We start from the raw sequence: 17,117 nt of genomic DNA, 5'->3' as shown, positions 1-17,117 counted from the left end.
TAACTGCTGTTTGGGATTTTGATGTCCAAAAGTCTCTAGGGTTCTCAATAGTACAGTACAGAGAAAGAAAAATTTAGTGAACCATAGTTTTGTGGCTGGAAATGCATTTTTTTGACCAGACTGTTTGACAGGTTCAATTTGACAATGGCTACAGAAACTCTCAAACACTCACAGTTGTGGTGAGCAGAAAAGCCTCTCAGAATGCTCAACCTGATGAACCTTAAGGATTGTGAATATACCACTTAGTGCCAAGCTGGTGTGATACAACTTCTATTTCCTAATTATTGATATCCATCAAGGACATCCAAACCTTGGGAATACTATGTACCCTTTCCCAAATCTATGCATTTTTATTACATTATCTCTAAAGTCGAACAGTCTTTGGGATTAATTTTCTTTCAGATTCCCAGCCTGAGAGTTGACCTTTTTTGAGCTGTGTCCTTTTTTTAATCCAGAAAATGTGATCGCAATTTTAATGATACTCAAGAAGATGCCAATGGAAAAGTCTTCATGAAGGCACTTCCTTTTAACAGTGTAACCTGTCAGTTTCCACAGCACAGTGCTTGAATTCTTCTACAAACAAGAATCTGTTTTTACTTTTCCCCCACACAAAAATATTTCCTAATATAGTAATCATAGTTGTTTATGTTCTGATTGTTCATCTTTGGGTACATATGAAGGTTCCACAAAGGTAAGGAGTGTAGGTGTTTCATGCTGGGCTTGTGAGCACACCTGCAGCACTGCCTAAACTCCCAACATTTGTTTAATGACGTGCCACTATTGCACACGTAGCATTGAGATATTTTTGGAGAGGAAGCCATGCTGATACTATCGACAATAAACGGCGTCTGGATCCAAAATTAGGATTTATTATTATTTTTGAACATATGGAATAGTTCAGTATATATCATTATTTGATGCATAGCCGGAAGTATGGATTAACGCCTTAAATACAGGAGGTGTAAGTATGAAAACGCTGGCAAATGGTGTACATTTCATGAAGGACAAACTGAATATATGTTTAAGTTCGAAGTGAGTGGGTCTTAGAGAGGTTAACTTAATGACTTGTGGAGCGAAAAATGATATTTATTAGTGTTTATGTAACATACTTCGAGAAAACTTCTCCTACTACGCCTATAGTATACATGCGTACCCACTTGCACACCTGTTGCATCCGGGACCAGTAGGTAAACTATAAATAATCTCTGGTCAATATACACCTAGGTTAAGCTTCTAGTAAAGTTTTAATGATAATTTTTATTAACGTTTAAGGAAACCACAGTCGTGGAGAAAACAGGTGTACTTTAGTACAGGATTTGGAATGAATGATGGTTAATGGTTTGAGAAGACCTACCAAACATTGTAGGAAAGCTTGCATGCAGTCACGTGCTCGATTCCCCTTATAACACAAAACATTGAAAATGCTGAGATGTTTTCTTGGCAGGTTTGAGCTTTTTTTCATAAGGGGTTTGAGAAACATTTTCTTGTTTGCTTGCAGCTGGTGAAGTGCCCAGGACTAGTGAGATTTTTCTCATGAAGACAATGCTACACTCTTGAAACAGCAGGAAACATGAGCTCACACGTTCAGGAGTTATTTCATGAAAATGCCCAGGTATAGTATTTAATGATTATTTCCTCTCTTTCTTATTTATTAATTAAATTTGCATGTACACCATTTAGCAGACATCCTTAACCAGACATCCTTATGCTAGTTCAGTTGTTCAGGGTGTAAGAATACTCTAAATCCCTGTTAGAAGGAACTAAGGGAGGCACAGGAAGAAAAGAAAACACACAAGTCAATGTATTTATAAATAAATGTATGTGAATGCTTAGTGAATTGTTTGGTAAAGAGGAAGGTGTTTTAGTCTTTGTTTGAAGACAGCCAGTGACTCAGGTGTTCAGGCAGCTAGAACATTTATTAATGTTCCTTAAAAAATAAGAACGGACAAAAGACACCCGAGCCAAATGTCTAAAACAGGCAGGCAATTCGATACGTTATTCTTTGGGTAGTTGTCTTGTGTCACTAACTATCAGAAATAAAGGTGAAAACTACTTTCTGCTGCTACCAACCATATTATTCTACTATTAATATGTATATTTGACCTTGGATTTTCAGTCTAATTATGTCCCATTTATAGGTGTGCTATATTCATGCTTCCAAGTAAAGCACACAAAATGCTACATAAGATGTCCACTTGAAGGTATTATCACCAAGCGACATGTAAAACCTTTTCTTTCTTTCTTTTGTATGCCCATGCAGGATTCTCATATGAACGCTCAGCCATGGTGGAAGGTAAAGCTGTTTGTGTGGGAGCCTGTTCTGTTCGGAACTTGGGATGGTGTCTTCACCACGTGTATGATCAACATTTTTGGAGTAGTGCTTTTTCTACGCACTGGATGGCTTGTTGTGAGTGACATGAGAGTTGTTTATCTACTATAGATACGCCATGTATTTGGCAAATTCGCTTTCACTGGGAACCATTTGTTAGGTCTTGGGTGTCAGGTTTATTATTTCAGGTTGAGTATGGGTGATTTTGGACCAGTAAGTTTGACTCTTATGTTGAAGCAGACTGTCAAACTAAAACCAGTCTAAACTTTTTGTTTCAGGGTAACACTGGGGTGCTGCTGGGCATGCTCCTTGTGTCACTGGTTGTGCTGGTTGCTCTGGTGACAGTTATGTCAGGTATCGGAGTGTGCGAGCAATGTACTGTTGGCAATGGAGGTGTATATGCAATGATCTCCATGGTTCTCGGAGGTCGAGTCGGAGGCACTGTAGGACTCCTTTATGTGTTTGGGCAGGTGAGAAGATCTTGGTTGCACATGTGTGAGAAAACATAGCAGTTTTTTTTTTTAACACATGGTGATTGTTTTTTTTTTTTTTTTTTTTTTAGTGTGTGGCCGGATCCATGTACATCACTGGCTTTGCGGAGTCCATAGCCGAGGTACTGACTGTGCAGAGTGTGTGGGCTGTTCGAGGGATCTCCGTGGCTGTCCTCCTGGCCCTGCTCGGGATTAACCTTGCTGGAGTAAAGTGGATTGTCCGGCTGCAGCTTGTCCTTTTGGCCATCCTCGCTGTATCAACTATGGATTTTGTCATTGGAACCTTCAGCCATTTGAATCCTGGTACGTGAGTAGTGTAGTAGTGTAAACACATAATAAAGCACTACAGACACTTGGTTAAATTGAGAACTCTTTGCACAAGCACTGTTCTAAAGAAAAGGTGGTATCTTCCTATAAAGTTACTTGGATCTCCATGGCCAGTTATTTAATGCTCTCTACTTCTAAAATGTTGTGACTGATAGTTTTATCTGCTAAAAGCCAGAACCATCCAGTAGTAAAATAAAAAACTTCTACTACATTACATTCAGCTTTTTTAACCTTTGAATTTTAAATACTCTGAACTCTGTTGCCTTTCATGCAGTTGTACAGTAGATGTCAGTATGGAGTTACTATTTCATTACTTTTACTTACATCACATTTGAAAATACACTGTATCTTGAACTCATTTGGCAGCTTGTTGGCTTTAGTTGTCTGGGCTGTTAAAGTAAGAGCTCTGTAAAGACTATATCATTAGTTTGACAAGAACTAGATTTGTTTATGTAATATGTATGTAAAACGTGTACTACTCTTGTACTCTTGAGACCACATTAATAAGACATAAACAAAGCATTTAATGTGAGAATATTGGAATTACTGGAAAGTACTTTGGATAATTAAAAAATGTGTAGTCAGTTGTTAAATAGTTTACCGGATATAAGCATTAATGTGTTAAGATTTCTTTTCTCTCTAAAGTGTAAACTAGTCTTATGCACACTTCAGACAGCTGAGGTTACTTATAGAGCTCTGCTCTGTGTGCAAACATCCAACTTCATTTATTATTGCAGGCAGGACTAAAAATATGGGAAGGGGTCCCTCAGTGGTTAAGACATTGGACTTTTGATCGATAGATCGTGAGTTCAAATTCAAGCACCACCAAGTTGCCAATGTTGGGCCTTCAACCTTCAGCTGCTTAGTGTATGAAAAGGATAATTGTATTTGCTCTAGATAAGGGTGTCTTGTAGGTAAATTTTCTTCTTCTTTTTTTTTTTTTTAAAGATAAGATCTTAAAGGGAAAAAAAAAAAAAGCTTAATGTATTTATTTTGTGGCAGAAATAATTTATTAGCCAGAATACTTTGTCTGGTCATTATATTTTGGTATATATTTTGGAAGTTGTTTACTAATGGATAATGTAGCTAACAGAAAAGGCACCTCAAACTCCAACCTATAATATATTATAGTGGCCAAGCATATGAATTCAGCATCATTCATTTTTTTCTTTTATTCTTATTTTATTGCCTTTGAGTTTGTTCTTGCACTAGTTCTCTTTGTTATTCGGTACTTTATGTATCTTAAATCATTTAACTTCCTTAAAATAATAATAATCTAAAAAAAATAAAATAATGGTAATCTTGGGTCATCTCGGAACTAAAGGAGTATTTGTAATTAATTTAGAATGTTTATAAAATTTTTAAATAGACTAAATTGAAACTATTTAATTGGCAAGTAAAATTTTAGGAGCCCCAATCTGACCCAGATCCTTCTCCTTTTCTTGCTCTTTAAGCTTCCCCTTGCACTGTATCTACTTGTGATGTTTACACTTTATGAGAAATTTAACAGACCCTAGTGTTTTGTCTTTTATAAACACCTGCTTCACCCCTTGCTCATTCCTTGAATGTTATAAAACACAAGGCTTACAGCCTCTTCTTTAAAATAATAATTTCAATATAAAGCTCCTTTAACCCAATTGTTGTTTAGCTTAAAGCTGAATGCCATTCCATATCATTTTACATCCTTACCTGACTATTCAGTTATGGGGTGTTAGAAATGCTTTACCAGCATCACAGAGCCACCAGTTAGTTTTTTTTTTTTTTTCTTCAATTTGTCACCCATCTGTAAGTGAGTTTTGGACTCAGAAGTTGGCTTGGTGCATATTTTTCTTTACACTGATGCTACAACCTTAAACGCTCTTGGCTTGCCCTGTTACCTTTCCAATATTCTTTACTGCTGTATTTGTCTGTATTTCCATCCCATTAAATTGCAGAGACTACCATGATCTCCCAGCATTTATTTTAGAGGCTATACTGACCGTACCATATTTTAGTTTTTGGCTTATGAACCACATAAAACACTGTGTTCAGAAATTGCATTAGGGTATAACCAAGTTTAATTTGCAGCCATTCACTTGGAGGTTTTAGGTTGAATCCTGGATGAAAAAAACTCTGTACTTAAACAAAACAAAGAGTTCTTCAGGGTTCTTAGGCGACATCAGGTTACTATCTGTTTTAAATTTCATATCATCTTCCCATGCTCGTGGTTTTCCTCCCACCTTGCAAACTTATGCCAGTGTGTGGACTGGCAAAGATGTGTTGCCTTTATGTGTGCTTAAGTATGTGCATGGTGCCCAGAGTATATTCTCACCATACTCATGGTATTCTCACCATAAACACATATATATTGTGTGTGTGTGTGCACTCGGGTAGGGGTTTTGACAGTTAAATTGACTTGAAAGGGGACAATGCGTCCTACGTGATGTTTACCCAGAAGTCTTGTGCAGGAAAGGCCTAAGCTCTAAAGGATGAGGCCAGTATGTACTTTCACACTGACTCTTCAGGAAGTCCATCCCAGCTGTTCCTGTTCTCTTGATTACTAACTTCCTGCCCAGAATGGAGAAAAGACTTCCATAAATATGACTTGGTTCCCCTCTATAGAACACTCATTCCTTTTCTCTCTCTGTGGGTTGAGCTGCAGTAAAAGCTAAGCAGGGGGATTGGAAAAAAGAAAAGAAAAACTACGGAAGCTGAATTTAAAGCAGTGCTGAAATCTTCTGAATTTGAAACGTCCTCTTCATGGCTACTGTTGCCCCTTGTGCACGTGTCCCACTCTTCTGGTTAACTCTTTTAGCAGCTGGGCCTAAGACCAGGACATACTTTTGGTTGGTATAGGGAATACATTTTTCCTGGTTTCTACAGATTTTTTCAATTAGGCTGTATGCTAGTGGCGTGAGCTCACTGCTGGCAGGACGCCAGTTTGTTCTGTGGCCCACGCCGGGCGCCACATGGGCGGCCTACCTGCCAGTGTCAGGAAAAGGGAGTTGCATGTGTGTTTACAATTCGATAACCATTTTAATCAGACAGTCAAGGCCAATACAGACTAAGAGAGACAGAGACTAAGCAGCTTTTTAACAGTTACTTGACCTGTTATAAAAAAAAATCTGATCTCTCACTGGGACACCATAAAACCATAGAAATTAGTGTTTAGTCTGTAAACCGTTCCATGACCTTAACAAGTCTCTTCGTACCACTAAATCTACTACTTGCACTGATTAATTTTCCCGTCACACTTATGTTGAATACTCCTTATAGCTGGAAAAGATATGATGTGGTGTCCTCCTGAGATTTTCTCTCAATTTCTTTCTCATTGCTTTGAGTACACTTCTAGAGGCCAGTTTGAGGGGAAAATATTATCCTCCTTATTTTGCTTCATTTGATCTTCATAAGAGATTATAAAAATGATTTTGCTTGTATTTATTTATTTATTTTTTTTTTGAAAGCTTCAATACTTCTATTTAGTATTTACCCCCTTAAACTAAATTTGAAATTGAATCAGAAGTCCAGTGGACAATTTTGTCTTGGGGGAAAATGTTTATGAGATTGGGTATATTAACACGTATTATGACTCATAACCATTCCTTCTCAGTTTCAGTGATTTATTCAGCTTTGGCCAGCATTATATTTTCTGCTCTTCGGTATGCAGAATGTACTCCTGCAATGAAACGTGCACGACTTTTGCAACGCCCCAGTTTGGACAGGAAACGACTATGTGCTCATGGTTTTAGGTTTAGGGTGTTAACCGGGCTCACCCACATATTTGGCCTGGGACAAAAGAACAGGCAGGAAGGAGATCTGAGCTATTTGCTTAAAGACCCCCAAATAATCACTTCCTGGTCTACAGCTTCTGATGAGAAGGGCTTAGACTATAAATAGCTGTATGCAGTTTGACTTAAGTGAAGGTTTCACTCACGGCTCTATCAATTTTGTGTGCTGCTTTTGATTTGTGTGTGTGCATGTGTGTAAGAGAATATTCCTGTGTCTGTTTGTGTGGGGCTGGTCTCTGTTGTTTTGGCATGTGGGCGTGTGCGTTTGTGGGAATATCCATAAACAAAATGTCATGGCCACCAAGCTGCGTCAGTACATACTTGATCCCTGTCAGTAAAATAATTTACACTGTATGATTTAAGAAAGTAAGCTTGATATGCATTTAGCATCAAAAATATGTTCAATATTTAGGCATTATATTAAACTGCTTTTTAAATTTGCACCAATATTAATGTAAATAACATTTGCCAGCAATTTGTATGCATGACCTAAATGATAAACTAGAAAAGTATATTGTAACAGTATATTAAAAATACAGATTTAATATTTATTTCAATAATTATTCATATTCCGCATTTAAAAACTTTAGAGATTAGCAACTTTGTCGATTATATGAATACAAAATATGAAAACACTGTACAAATATGTTGAATGTAATATGAATCGAAGTATATTCCTAAGCCTTTAAAGGCCACCTTATGAGTTTATACTTTATATTCTTTCATATCTTTCATATTGATATGGTTTGTCCATTTCATACTGAAATTGTATGGAACTTCTTAATGTTTTGCATGATGCATGGTAAAATATGATGGATAAAGGAGGTTACTCTAGCGCCTCCTCCTAGAGAAAAAAGGCTGAAAATCTTTTCCTGGTTACAAAACAAAACAGATGGTTAGCTTATACACTTATTTCAAATTTATTTATTTTCTATTGTTCCTCAGCAACTGCAAGAAAAAAAATTATGAAATAGTGGGGGAAAAAAACCCCAACCAAATAAAATAAAAATCAGATGTGTATTGTAGAAAAACTGGACCCAATAATGCATGCATGATATTTTCATATTTATTATAGGAAATACTGCAGAATTACTGCAGCCATTAGATGGATCTTTTAAATATCTCCTACTTTTCTTTTTTTGAAATCTATTCTCTTTTGCTCTGGTGCTTGCTCTGTCCTAAGAGCTGTGCCTTGGAAGGCTAGGAACAGGCAGGGCTTCTGAAAGGGTGGTGACTTCCTTTTTGAAAAACATGTCATTAATCCAAGAGAACACATTCTTTCCCATCACAAGATAACCGAGAGGGAAATGGTCCATTGCTCTTTCATGGCCAAGTACTACAAATTTCTCGCATTTATTTTGGGTGCATAGACTACAGGTGAAGATACTTACATTCTATATGGGTGCAAATAAGAGCCTTAGACTTCTGAATTGAATTGTGCTCCATTCAGCAATTACAGGTTCAAGTGATTTTTGTGAAAAAGTAACATTCCTGGCCCACCACTGTAATCTGTGATGCACGTATAGTCTGTAATGGGTGCATATACAGTAAGCCTCATCTGCACAACCCAACACTGAGTTCCCAGAACGCAGTTTATGCAAATTTGACAAATTCTAGTGCCTGTTTCTGGCTTGTTAAACACACCTAAAACTCAGTCCAACATTTACCCACTCGTCCACTATGAGGGCCTTTTGAATGCTGCTTTTGCACACATTTTGGGCTAAAGCCTGTGTCCTCCCCCTGACACTTACATTAAGTCCTGGTGAGCTCAGACACACACACACACACACACACACACACACACACACACACACACACACATGCTCAGAGCCTTGCCCATGCTGACAGAAGAGTCCAGCTCCAGCTGGTTAGACATGTTTCAAATGACAGAATGAAATATGTACTATAGGTTTTATAGGGTCCTAAAGAATGCATGTTTATTTTTAGTATCTCATTCACATCATGTTCCCAATAAAACACCTTGCCATCTGTTACACAAAGAATATTTCTTATTAAGAAAAATCATTGTAAACTGCCTATGTGGGAAATCAAGTGCAGGCTCTTGGTGTTTTCATGCCCTGGTGTTAATAGCTAATGGCTAAGTTCCAGTCAAGAGTTTTAGCTCATAAGGGCATGCCTTTTAAACATCATCACCATTGTTAAGCATGTTTTGTACAGCGTTGTAAGCTTTTCTCATGGCTCACTCAGTAATGTTTACGCATGTAATTACTGAATATATTTGTAATGTTTGTTCAGTGCTGACAATGTTCTGGCCTGATTTGTACTTTCAGAGCATGGATTTGTCGGTTATTCGGAAGAGCTTTTATGGACGAACATTCTGCCGGAATACACAGCTGGAGAAACTTTCTTTACTGTGTTTGGGGTCTTCTTTCCTGCTGCAACAGGTGATAATCTTTTAACACAAATATAAAACGTGCAAAAATGATCATTGTGCACACTTCAGGACTTTTTCCTCCATGACAGTGCAACTAGCTTATTTTGAGAGTAAACTTCATAGATAATCAAAGTAAACACTGAAGTGGAATGTAAAGATTATTTGACTAAGGGTTTTTTTTCTCAGCCCTGCATTTTCTGTGTATTGTGTATAGGTGTGATGGCAGGGTTCAACATGAGTTCAGATCTTCATAAGCCTGAACACAACATACCTGTGGGGACCCTGGCAGCTGTCTTCACTTCGTATGCGATTCAATATTTGCAGAGCCCTCATTTACATATATCAGCCATAATATAAAAAAAACGCTAATATAGTGAAGGTCCCCCTTGTGAACCATAAAAAAGCATCTCTGCTCCATAGGATCTAGTGCTGTGGTATCTGGCACTAAGTTATTAGCAGTTGATCCTTTAAGTCCTGGAAATTGTGAGGTGGGGGCTTCATGCACTGGGCTTGTTTGTCCAGCACATCCAACAGATGCATGATCAGATTAAGATGAATTTGGAGTCAACACCATTAACTCATTATGTTCCTAAAACGATTCCTAAACAGTTTTCGAAATACATTTGCTAGGATAGGGGTGTGCTTGACGTACACCAACGTAGGTGGTACTGTCAAGGTAACATCCACAAGAATGCATAGCAGAACATTGCCCAAAGCATCATACTGCTTCTGCTGGCTCACCATATTCCAATAGTGCATGCTGGTGCCATCTTTTCCACAGGTAAATGACACACATGCACCCAGCTGTCCACTTGATATAAAAGAAAACGTGATTCATCAGACCAGGTCACCTTCTTCTGTTGCTCCATAGTCCAGTTCTAATGCTAACTCGCTCATTATAGGTACCTTTAGGGGTAGACAGGGGTTGGTATGTGCATTCTGACCAGTCTGCAGCTTCAAAGCCCCATATGCAACTAGCTACAATGTCCTTTCTATAATTCCACCTTCCTATCCTAGCCAGCATTAGTCTTTTTTTTTTTTTTTTTTTTTTTAGCAGTATGTGTTACATTAGCTATTCAATGGGATCAAACCAAACAGAGAAGCCTTTTACTCCATCACCGAACCATGAGAGCCAGTGATCCCATCACTGGTTTGCCAGTTGCTCTTTCTTGGACTTTTGGTAGGTAGCCACTGCATACCGGGGAAAACAAGACTCGTCATTTTGGAAATACCTTGACCAAATCTTATATAGCCATCATTATTGCCATTCTTATCTTGGTTACAAAACATCCACTTTAAGAATTAATTGTTGAGATATAAGGAGAAAATCAGTGTTATTTAACTCACTTTTTAATGGTCTTAATGCTAGGCTGATTGGTGAATATGATTTTGAGTGTAAATTATATTTCTTGTTGTACTTACTAAATAACTAAATTACAGTGTATAGAGTATTACTAGTCTGTATCACGGACTATTTTAGTGGTTATTCATTAAGCACACACTTTTTGATTACAGTAGAATTCTTTTGCAGGTGGTTCCTGTACCTTGTTTTTGTATTCTTGCTTGGAGCCATCTGTACCAGAGATGCTCTGCGTTATGATTTCTTAATAGCAGAAAAGGTAATATTTCTGATACTACCGTGTTCTAAGAAGATTCGACTTTTTTTTGTAGTGTCACTCCACAGCATTACAACTTAAATACTCATAGAATTAATGCAGATAATTAAAGAAATGAGAGTAGTTTATTTTAGTGCCTGCACGTGCACCTATTTTATTTCGACTTGCTTATAAGATATAGTATGTAAAGAAGCAGTGGAATACACACATACATTCACAATCACATGTATAAATAGTAGCACGCATAAAAACATCAAAGATATTTGGTTGTTAGTATCACCCTGTAAGAGGGGTAACTTAAAAGGGTTCATGCTGCATGTGCATTCCATGAAAACAAATGTTAGGCGAGTAATAGTTGGGAAAAGCTGGGGTGTGATCCTCACAGGCCTCACTCTCAATGGCAGATTCAACAGCTGCTCAGTGGGGGAATTGCAGTTGGGTGAACACCCTTCACAATTTTCCCATGTATCTGTAACTGTCTGTAAAGTGATTCCTCATAGACATTTTTTTTGTACAAGTCAGTCATTTACTTCTTTTTATTTAACTTTGATTGCACAGTGAAAGCTGTTTTTGTTTTTGTAGAGTACAGTTGGGCTGCGCATGTTCTCCACACTGTTCTTTTTCCCCCCTGTGTTTGATACATTCCCAGGTCTCCTTGGTGGGCTTCCTGTTCCTGTTGGGCCTTTATGTGTCCTCCCTGGCCTCTTGCATGGGTGGCCTGTATGCAGCACCCAGGGTATTGCAGTGCATCGCCCAAGAAAACGTTATCCCAGCTCTGTCTTTTCTGGGGCAAGGGGTGTGTATGCAAAAAATAAATCGGAAGCTAAACATATGAGCTCAGAGCTAAAAGCTATATCCAGAGTTCTGTAAAGCTGTTTTGTAAAAATGCTCTTCATTTAACGTTATATAAATGAAAGTGAACTGAGGAACTAGAGTGATGGCACATGTATACTGCATGTACTGAAAGTGCTTCAGTCTGTTATACTTTGTGTTAAACACTACTATAATAACTGCATACATTTACTTGGTATTGTAAATGCTTCAATATTTTCCAAGCCTTGTACTGAAGTGAATCTTAATTTCTGCTGTTTTGTGTATGGGAAGGCAAAACAGATAGTACTCACAGAAAGGAGGAGCCCCTAAATATAGAGTAATTGAGTCTGAAAAAAGGAAAAAACTGAAGGACCAGCATGCCATGGCTTTTGAAAACATATTACATGCCCATTTCCCTTGCCCTAACTCTGTCTGGGTCTTCTGTATGGACCTAAAGCAGGCCTGAGACATCTTGCCTCGAATCAAAGCCCTAGAACAAACGCAGGAAGTAAAACCAGGGCCAGCCCAGGTTGGCCTGGCTCTTTGCCATGCACTACCAGAAGTGGTATGAATCCCAGAGTAGGGTAGGGGAGGGGGGTAGAGAGAGAGAGTGAGAGAGAGAGAGAGAGAGAGTGAGAGAGAGAGAGAGAGATGGTGGAAAATGTGTGGCTTTAGGTGGGACCATTTGTATTGGAGTTCAGGCAAGATGTTTTCTCTGGGTTGTTATAGTTGGATGTTTCTACTCTGTTATTATGCAACATGCAGAGTCTTAGAGAATGAAAACTGAGAGAGGGTGGAATGTGATATTTAGATTATTTGTATAGACTTAAAATATTTCACACATAGTGCTTAAAATGCTCACATGTGCTTAGGGGTTTTGTTTGCAGTGAAAAGGTTATTTGATACAAACACTAGAAAAACTACCTGTCACTCAAAATAAAACTATCATTGACTGTTGCGCTGTTTGTTGTTTTTTATCCGTAAATGTTTATAATCAGTATATGCACCAATCATTCTATGCACTGTGTCAATTTTCCAACTACTTTCTTTCCAACTACAGAAGGGTCCCAATAAAACTCCAGTAGCAGCCATCTGTCTAACCAGCTTAATCTCCATGGCCTTCATCTTCATTGGTCAGGTCAACGTTCTGGCTCCTATAGTTACTATCAACTTTATGCTGACATATAGTGTCATCGACTACTCCTATTTTAGTGTGGCCATGAGCTACAAGCTACAAGTTAAGGAAAGAAGGCCTCTTCATGAAAAACCCTGCTCTAGAAAACCACTAGTAACAAGTAATCACCCATGTTATGGAAGCAGTGGTGCTCTGAGCAAGCCCAGCAATGGCACACTGCTGGAGTTCACTAAAGACATGGACCAGATATTTACATTGCCTAGTGCAGACAGCACAGAGGAAGAGAAAGCCTCCAATCATGGAGCCAAGGTCTGGGGCAGGAAGGCAAAAGTTCCTGCTAAAGAAACACTGAGCAGTAGCTTTCGGCTTGACTTAAACAGCAACGGCCCATCAGAGAAGGAAAAGGATGAGAAAACGTTTGAACAAAACATTGGCACAGATGATGAGACCAGCAGTCAGGCAGGCCTTATCGAGTCTGAGCCAAGAGGGAAGTGGAAACTGTCTTTGCCTCCTCAAAGTCCTATTGAACTCAACCAGATATCAGAGGAGACATCGGACACAAACGGTTAGTTATGCTCTGTTCACAAATTAACACACAATGTTTATATGGTGGTCTAGTACTACATTTATTAAGGCAGTTTTCTTTATAGACACAAAACCAAAGCTGGAGGGATCAGATATTCGACCAATCCCGAATTCATGTTATGCCAAGTTCTGCAATCACTGGGTTTCGTTAATTGGTGTAAGTATAAAGCCAAGCATGAAAAATATTTAAGTAAATTCAATTTGCTATCACCAACTATGAAATATGTCATTAAAAACCAATCAATTAGTTAACAGTGGGTTTAATCCTCTAGGCACTGTGCTCCATTCTGATCATGTTTGTCATCCAGTGGGTGTATGCTTTGGTGAATATCAGTTTTGCCCTCCTCCTTTACCTCTACATCGGAAACACAAGCCCAGGATTGCCAACAGGTAATTATATTGATTACTTGATTGCGTGAATCATCAAATGGCCCAATTTGCAAAATGATTTCCTAACAGTTAACAATGATTTGTTTGTGTGAATATTTAGCATTTTTACATGAATGGAAATATTTCAGTGTATGTATTTTTGTTTCTTACCAACAAAAATAGATGATCTTGTCTGTTATTTGGTGACTGATTGCATTTGGTTCTGGGCAAAGCGCAACATGTTTTGCAGCTGTTGGGTGGGATATTTGGAATAGTTCAATTTCTGCAACTGTGTGATATATAATCTCTTAAAAATGCCATGCCGTATTAGGAGATTGCCTGTCCGTGTAACTGTTTTTGCTTCAGAATTAATACATTTTTAACTCTGCCTATTTGTACTACGTATTGCGCAGGTAACATTTTCTTTAAATATCCAAGCCAACATGTTTTTAACAATACAACTAAAAGTTGGTTCTACATAGAGTATTATGCTTTCAGGCAGCTTTTTCCCTTAATAGTGCAAATATATGTATATATTTCGAATTAGGAAGTAACACACATACACAGACACACACAGTCTCCTCTGAAAGTACTGGAAAGGAAATGCCTATTTTTCTCTGCCAACCCAATGAAGGGGTTATTTATTTATTTATTTAAGTTGTTTAGCACATCTAGATGTAAATATCAGGAAATGAATGCTCACACTTGGACACATGGGAAGTGGAGGTCCTGAGGATGCTGCAGAGTCCCTGACATTGAGGATATGTTTTGGTATAATAATAATTTATCACGTTTGTGATTGTTAAGCTTTCAGCTGAAGTCTGCTTTGGTCCAGTGGATTTACAACCTCAATTCCAAAAAAAGTTGGGACACTGTGTAAAATCTAAATAAAAAGACTGCAATAATTTTCAAATTTTAAAAACAATTATATGAGTCACAGAGGAATATAGAAAACATATCAAATGTATAAAGTGAGGAAATTTACCAAAGAGGCAAAGTCTCTCGGAAGTAAAGATGTGCAGAGGCAGACCTTGACTAGTCTACATATTGTGGAACAATTTTAGAATAATGTTTGAAATATATCATCTTTCTTCTCTCATTTATGTGTACCTGGGACAAGGGCAGAAATTAATATTGGATGTCTGTGATCTTTGGGCTCTCAGGCAGCACTGCTTTAAAAAAGAAGCCATTATATGTGAACATTGTCCAGAAATGCTGCCATTTACTCTGGGCCAAAGCTTATTTAAAAACGAACTGAGAACATAGATGCCTGGTCCTCTGGATTAAAGAGGAGGGGGACCATACGGCTTGTTATAGCAAGTTATAGTTGCTGATTGTGTGCCCCCTTGTTAGATGCTGTAGGCCCCATTAGTTATGGTCTGGCGCCGGCTCTGAGAAAACGGGATGCTACACAGTGATAAACATGGCCCTCTGAATAAAATATGAATAAAATATGAATAAAATATGGGTTTATAAGATTTGCAAGTCATTGCATTTGGTTTTTATTTACATTTTACACAGTGTCCCAACTTTTTGAATATTGGGGTTGTACATAAGCAACCATAATGGTTGTCAGAAAAGAGAGTTCAGTTTTTCATTCCCCATGAAGTAAAATTAAAGGAGCCCTAGCACATTGCATGTATTCTGCAATGTAAATTATTGAACCACATCTGGATACACTGTCTGTTTTGTTTGCCATTTTGACAAGATAAATGTTTCACTTATTTGGGTATGCGTCCTCATTATGAAAAAAACACAAGAATGAAACTGTGTGCATTACAAGTTGGTAACAAGTGCAGGAATCAGGAAAGTTCTGATTGTTAAAACAGTGGCACTTTTGTCCAGTCTGATGAGATGAAGAGAAAATATGCTAATTGAGAGTAAGTTATCGCTGTAGTCAAATATTAGCGTTTGGAACGAACACAGAATAACAGCAACACACTGATTTCAGGGAAAAAAAAAAACACCTCAGTTTAATTTTGGTATGACAAAGTTAAAACAATTAAAAGAAATTCTGAAAAGAAGAGTTTTATTTGTAGTTCTATACAGGAATACACATAATACATATTATCTCTCACTCGTTTAACCTTCATGTTATTAAGAGGAAGGAGAAAAGCAGAGTATTTAGATAATAACCCAGACCTTTGAAATATTTATGGATTCAAATATATAACGTTAAACTTTTGCATCATATTTACCCAATTACAAAGAATGAAATATGACGGTATATTTTTGTGCATAATTTACGATGACACTGAATAAGGTTGACAGTAAATTTTTATGTACATTTAACATTTTGTTCTTTTGCTAACAGGTACAGCAGCACGTTTCAGCTTTTTCCGCTGGATAAAGAGTTCTCTGAGTAGCCTGGGCAGGTACGGGATGATCTTTTTTTTTTTTTTTCTTAGCTCTTAAAGTGCTTTCTTTTGATTGATGACTTTGTCCTTTGGCTAGGCTGAAGAGATTTCCTGTACTAAATTTGGTAAATGAGAGTAGAGAAATCCTTTGACACTGGAACAGACTAATACTTGGTTAATGCACTGTACTTAACGTGATGCCACTGATAATAGAAACATCTTTCTGATTTAGGCCAAACCAAGTGCTTCAAGACCAGATTGTGGTGACACCATCTTTGTCAACAGTTGACATGGAAACCAGACAGCTGACAGAAGAAAATACAGACTTCGCCTTCCGAGACCGCTATCACCACTGGTCCGTCATTACCACCACAGAAGAGATGGTTCATCCACAACGCCACTAACCAGCCTCATCCTACTTACTTCAGCTTGGCCCTGATGTTAAAACGAAAAGGAGTGCTGAAGCAGTCATTATACACAAATAAATCTCAAAAGCTGATCTTAGATTGGCACTTTTCCTCTGAAGTGTCTTCATAACTACTAATTTGACTAAAGTTCCTTGAGAGGAGTCTGCAATAGATGATAGTTGCAGCAGATGTTAATTAGATTAAATTAATTTTATTAATTTAATTTCAGTCATTTTTATCCTGGTAATGATGTAGAACCTATTCAGGGAAAACTGGGTATAAGGTGAGAATACACCCTGGCTGGGAAGCCTCTTACAATGACATTCATGCACTTATTTAAACCGATCTTGAGAAAATCCACAAAGGCATAAGAAGGACTTGTGGAGGTTCATGCAGACCTTACCCACGCTCAGGATTGAACTGGGGAACTAAAGCTGTGAAGCATGCTATTTCTTTCAGTACCAGTACCACATTTTCAAGGTGTGCAATAGAACTATAATATCCACATTATTGTTACAGTATGTGA

The 17,117-nt window shown here is 37.9% G+C and overlaps 1 protein-coding gene across 5 annotated transcripts; it reads left to right on the top strand.

The window, feature by feature from the left end:
* Window positions 1-672: 672 nt before the first annotated feature.
* slc12a8 (solute carrier family 12 member 8) lies at window positions 673-16,688 on the top strand. Of its 5 annotated transcripts, none has more exons than XM_046842817.1 (14): window positions 673-691; window positions 1,499-1,612; window positions 2,261-2,407; window positions 2,608-2,799; window positions 2,892-3,123; window positions 9,206-9,319; window positions 9,524-9,611; window positions 10,841-10,928; window positions 11,575-11,721; window positions 12,799-13,438; window positions 13,524-13,615; window positions 13,731-13,848; window positions 16,142-16,202; window positions 16,417-16,688. In XM_046842817.1, exons 2-14 carry the CDS (start codon window positions 1,571-1,573, stop codon window positions 16,586-16,588), a joined length of 2,133 nt encoding a protein of 710 aa, XP_046698773.1. In that variant the 5' UTR covers window positions 673-691; window positions 1,499-1,570; the 3' UTR covers window positions 16,589-16,688. The 5 variants fall into 5 exon arrangements, with proteins under 5 accessions (XP_046698773.1, XP_046698734.1, XP_046698744.1 ...); XM_046842778.1 differs by lacking the exon at window positions 673-691 and adding an exon at window positions 743-961; XM_046842788.1 differs by lacking the exon at window positions 673-691 and adding an exon at window positions 1,067-1,187.
* The last annotated feature ends 429 nt before the right edge of the window (window positions 16,689-17,117 follow it).

The sequence above is a fragment of the Silurus meridionalis genome, chromosome 3 (assembly GCF_014805685.1).
Source record: "Silurus meridionalis isolate SWU-2019-XX chromosome 3, ASM1480568v1, whole genome shotgun sequence".
Taxonomy (NCBI): Eukaryota; Metazoa; Chordata; class Actinopteri; order Siluriformes; family Siluridae; genus Silurus; species Silurus meridionalis.
This window is presented reverse-complemented; position numbering and strand designations above follow the sequence as displayed.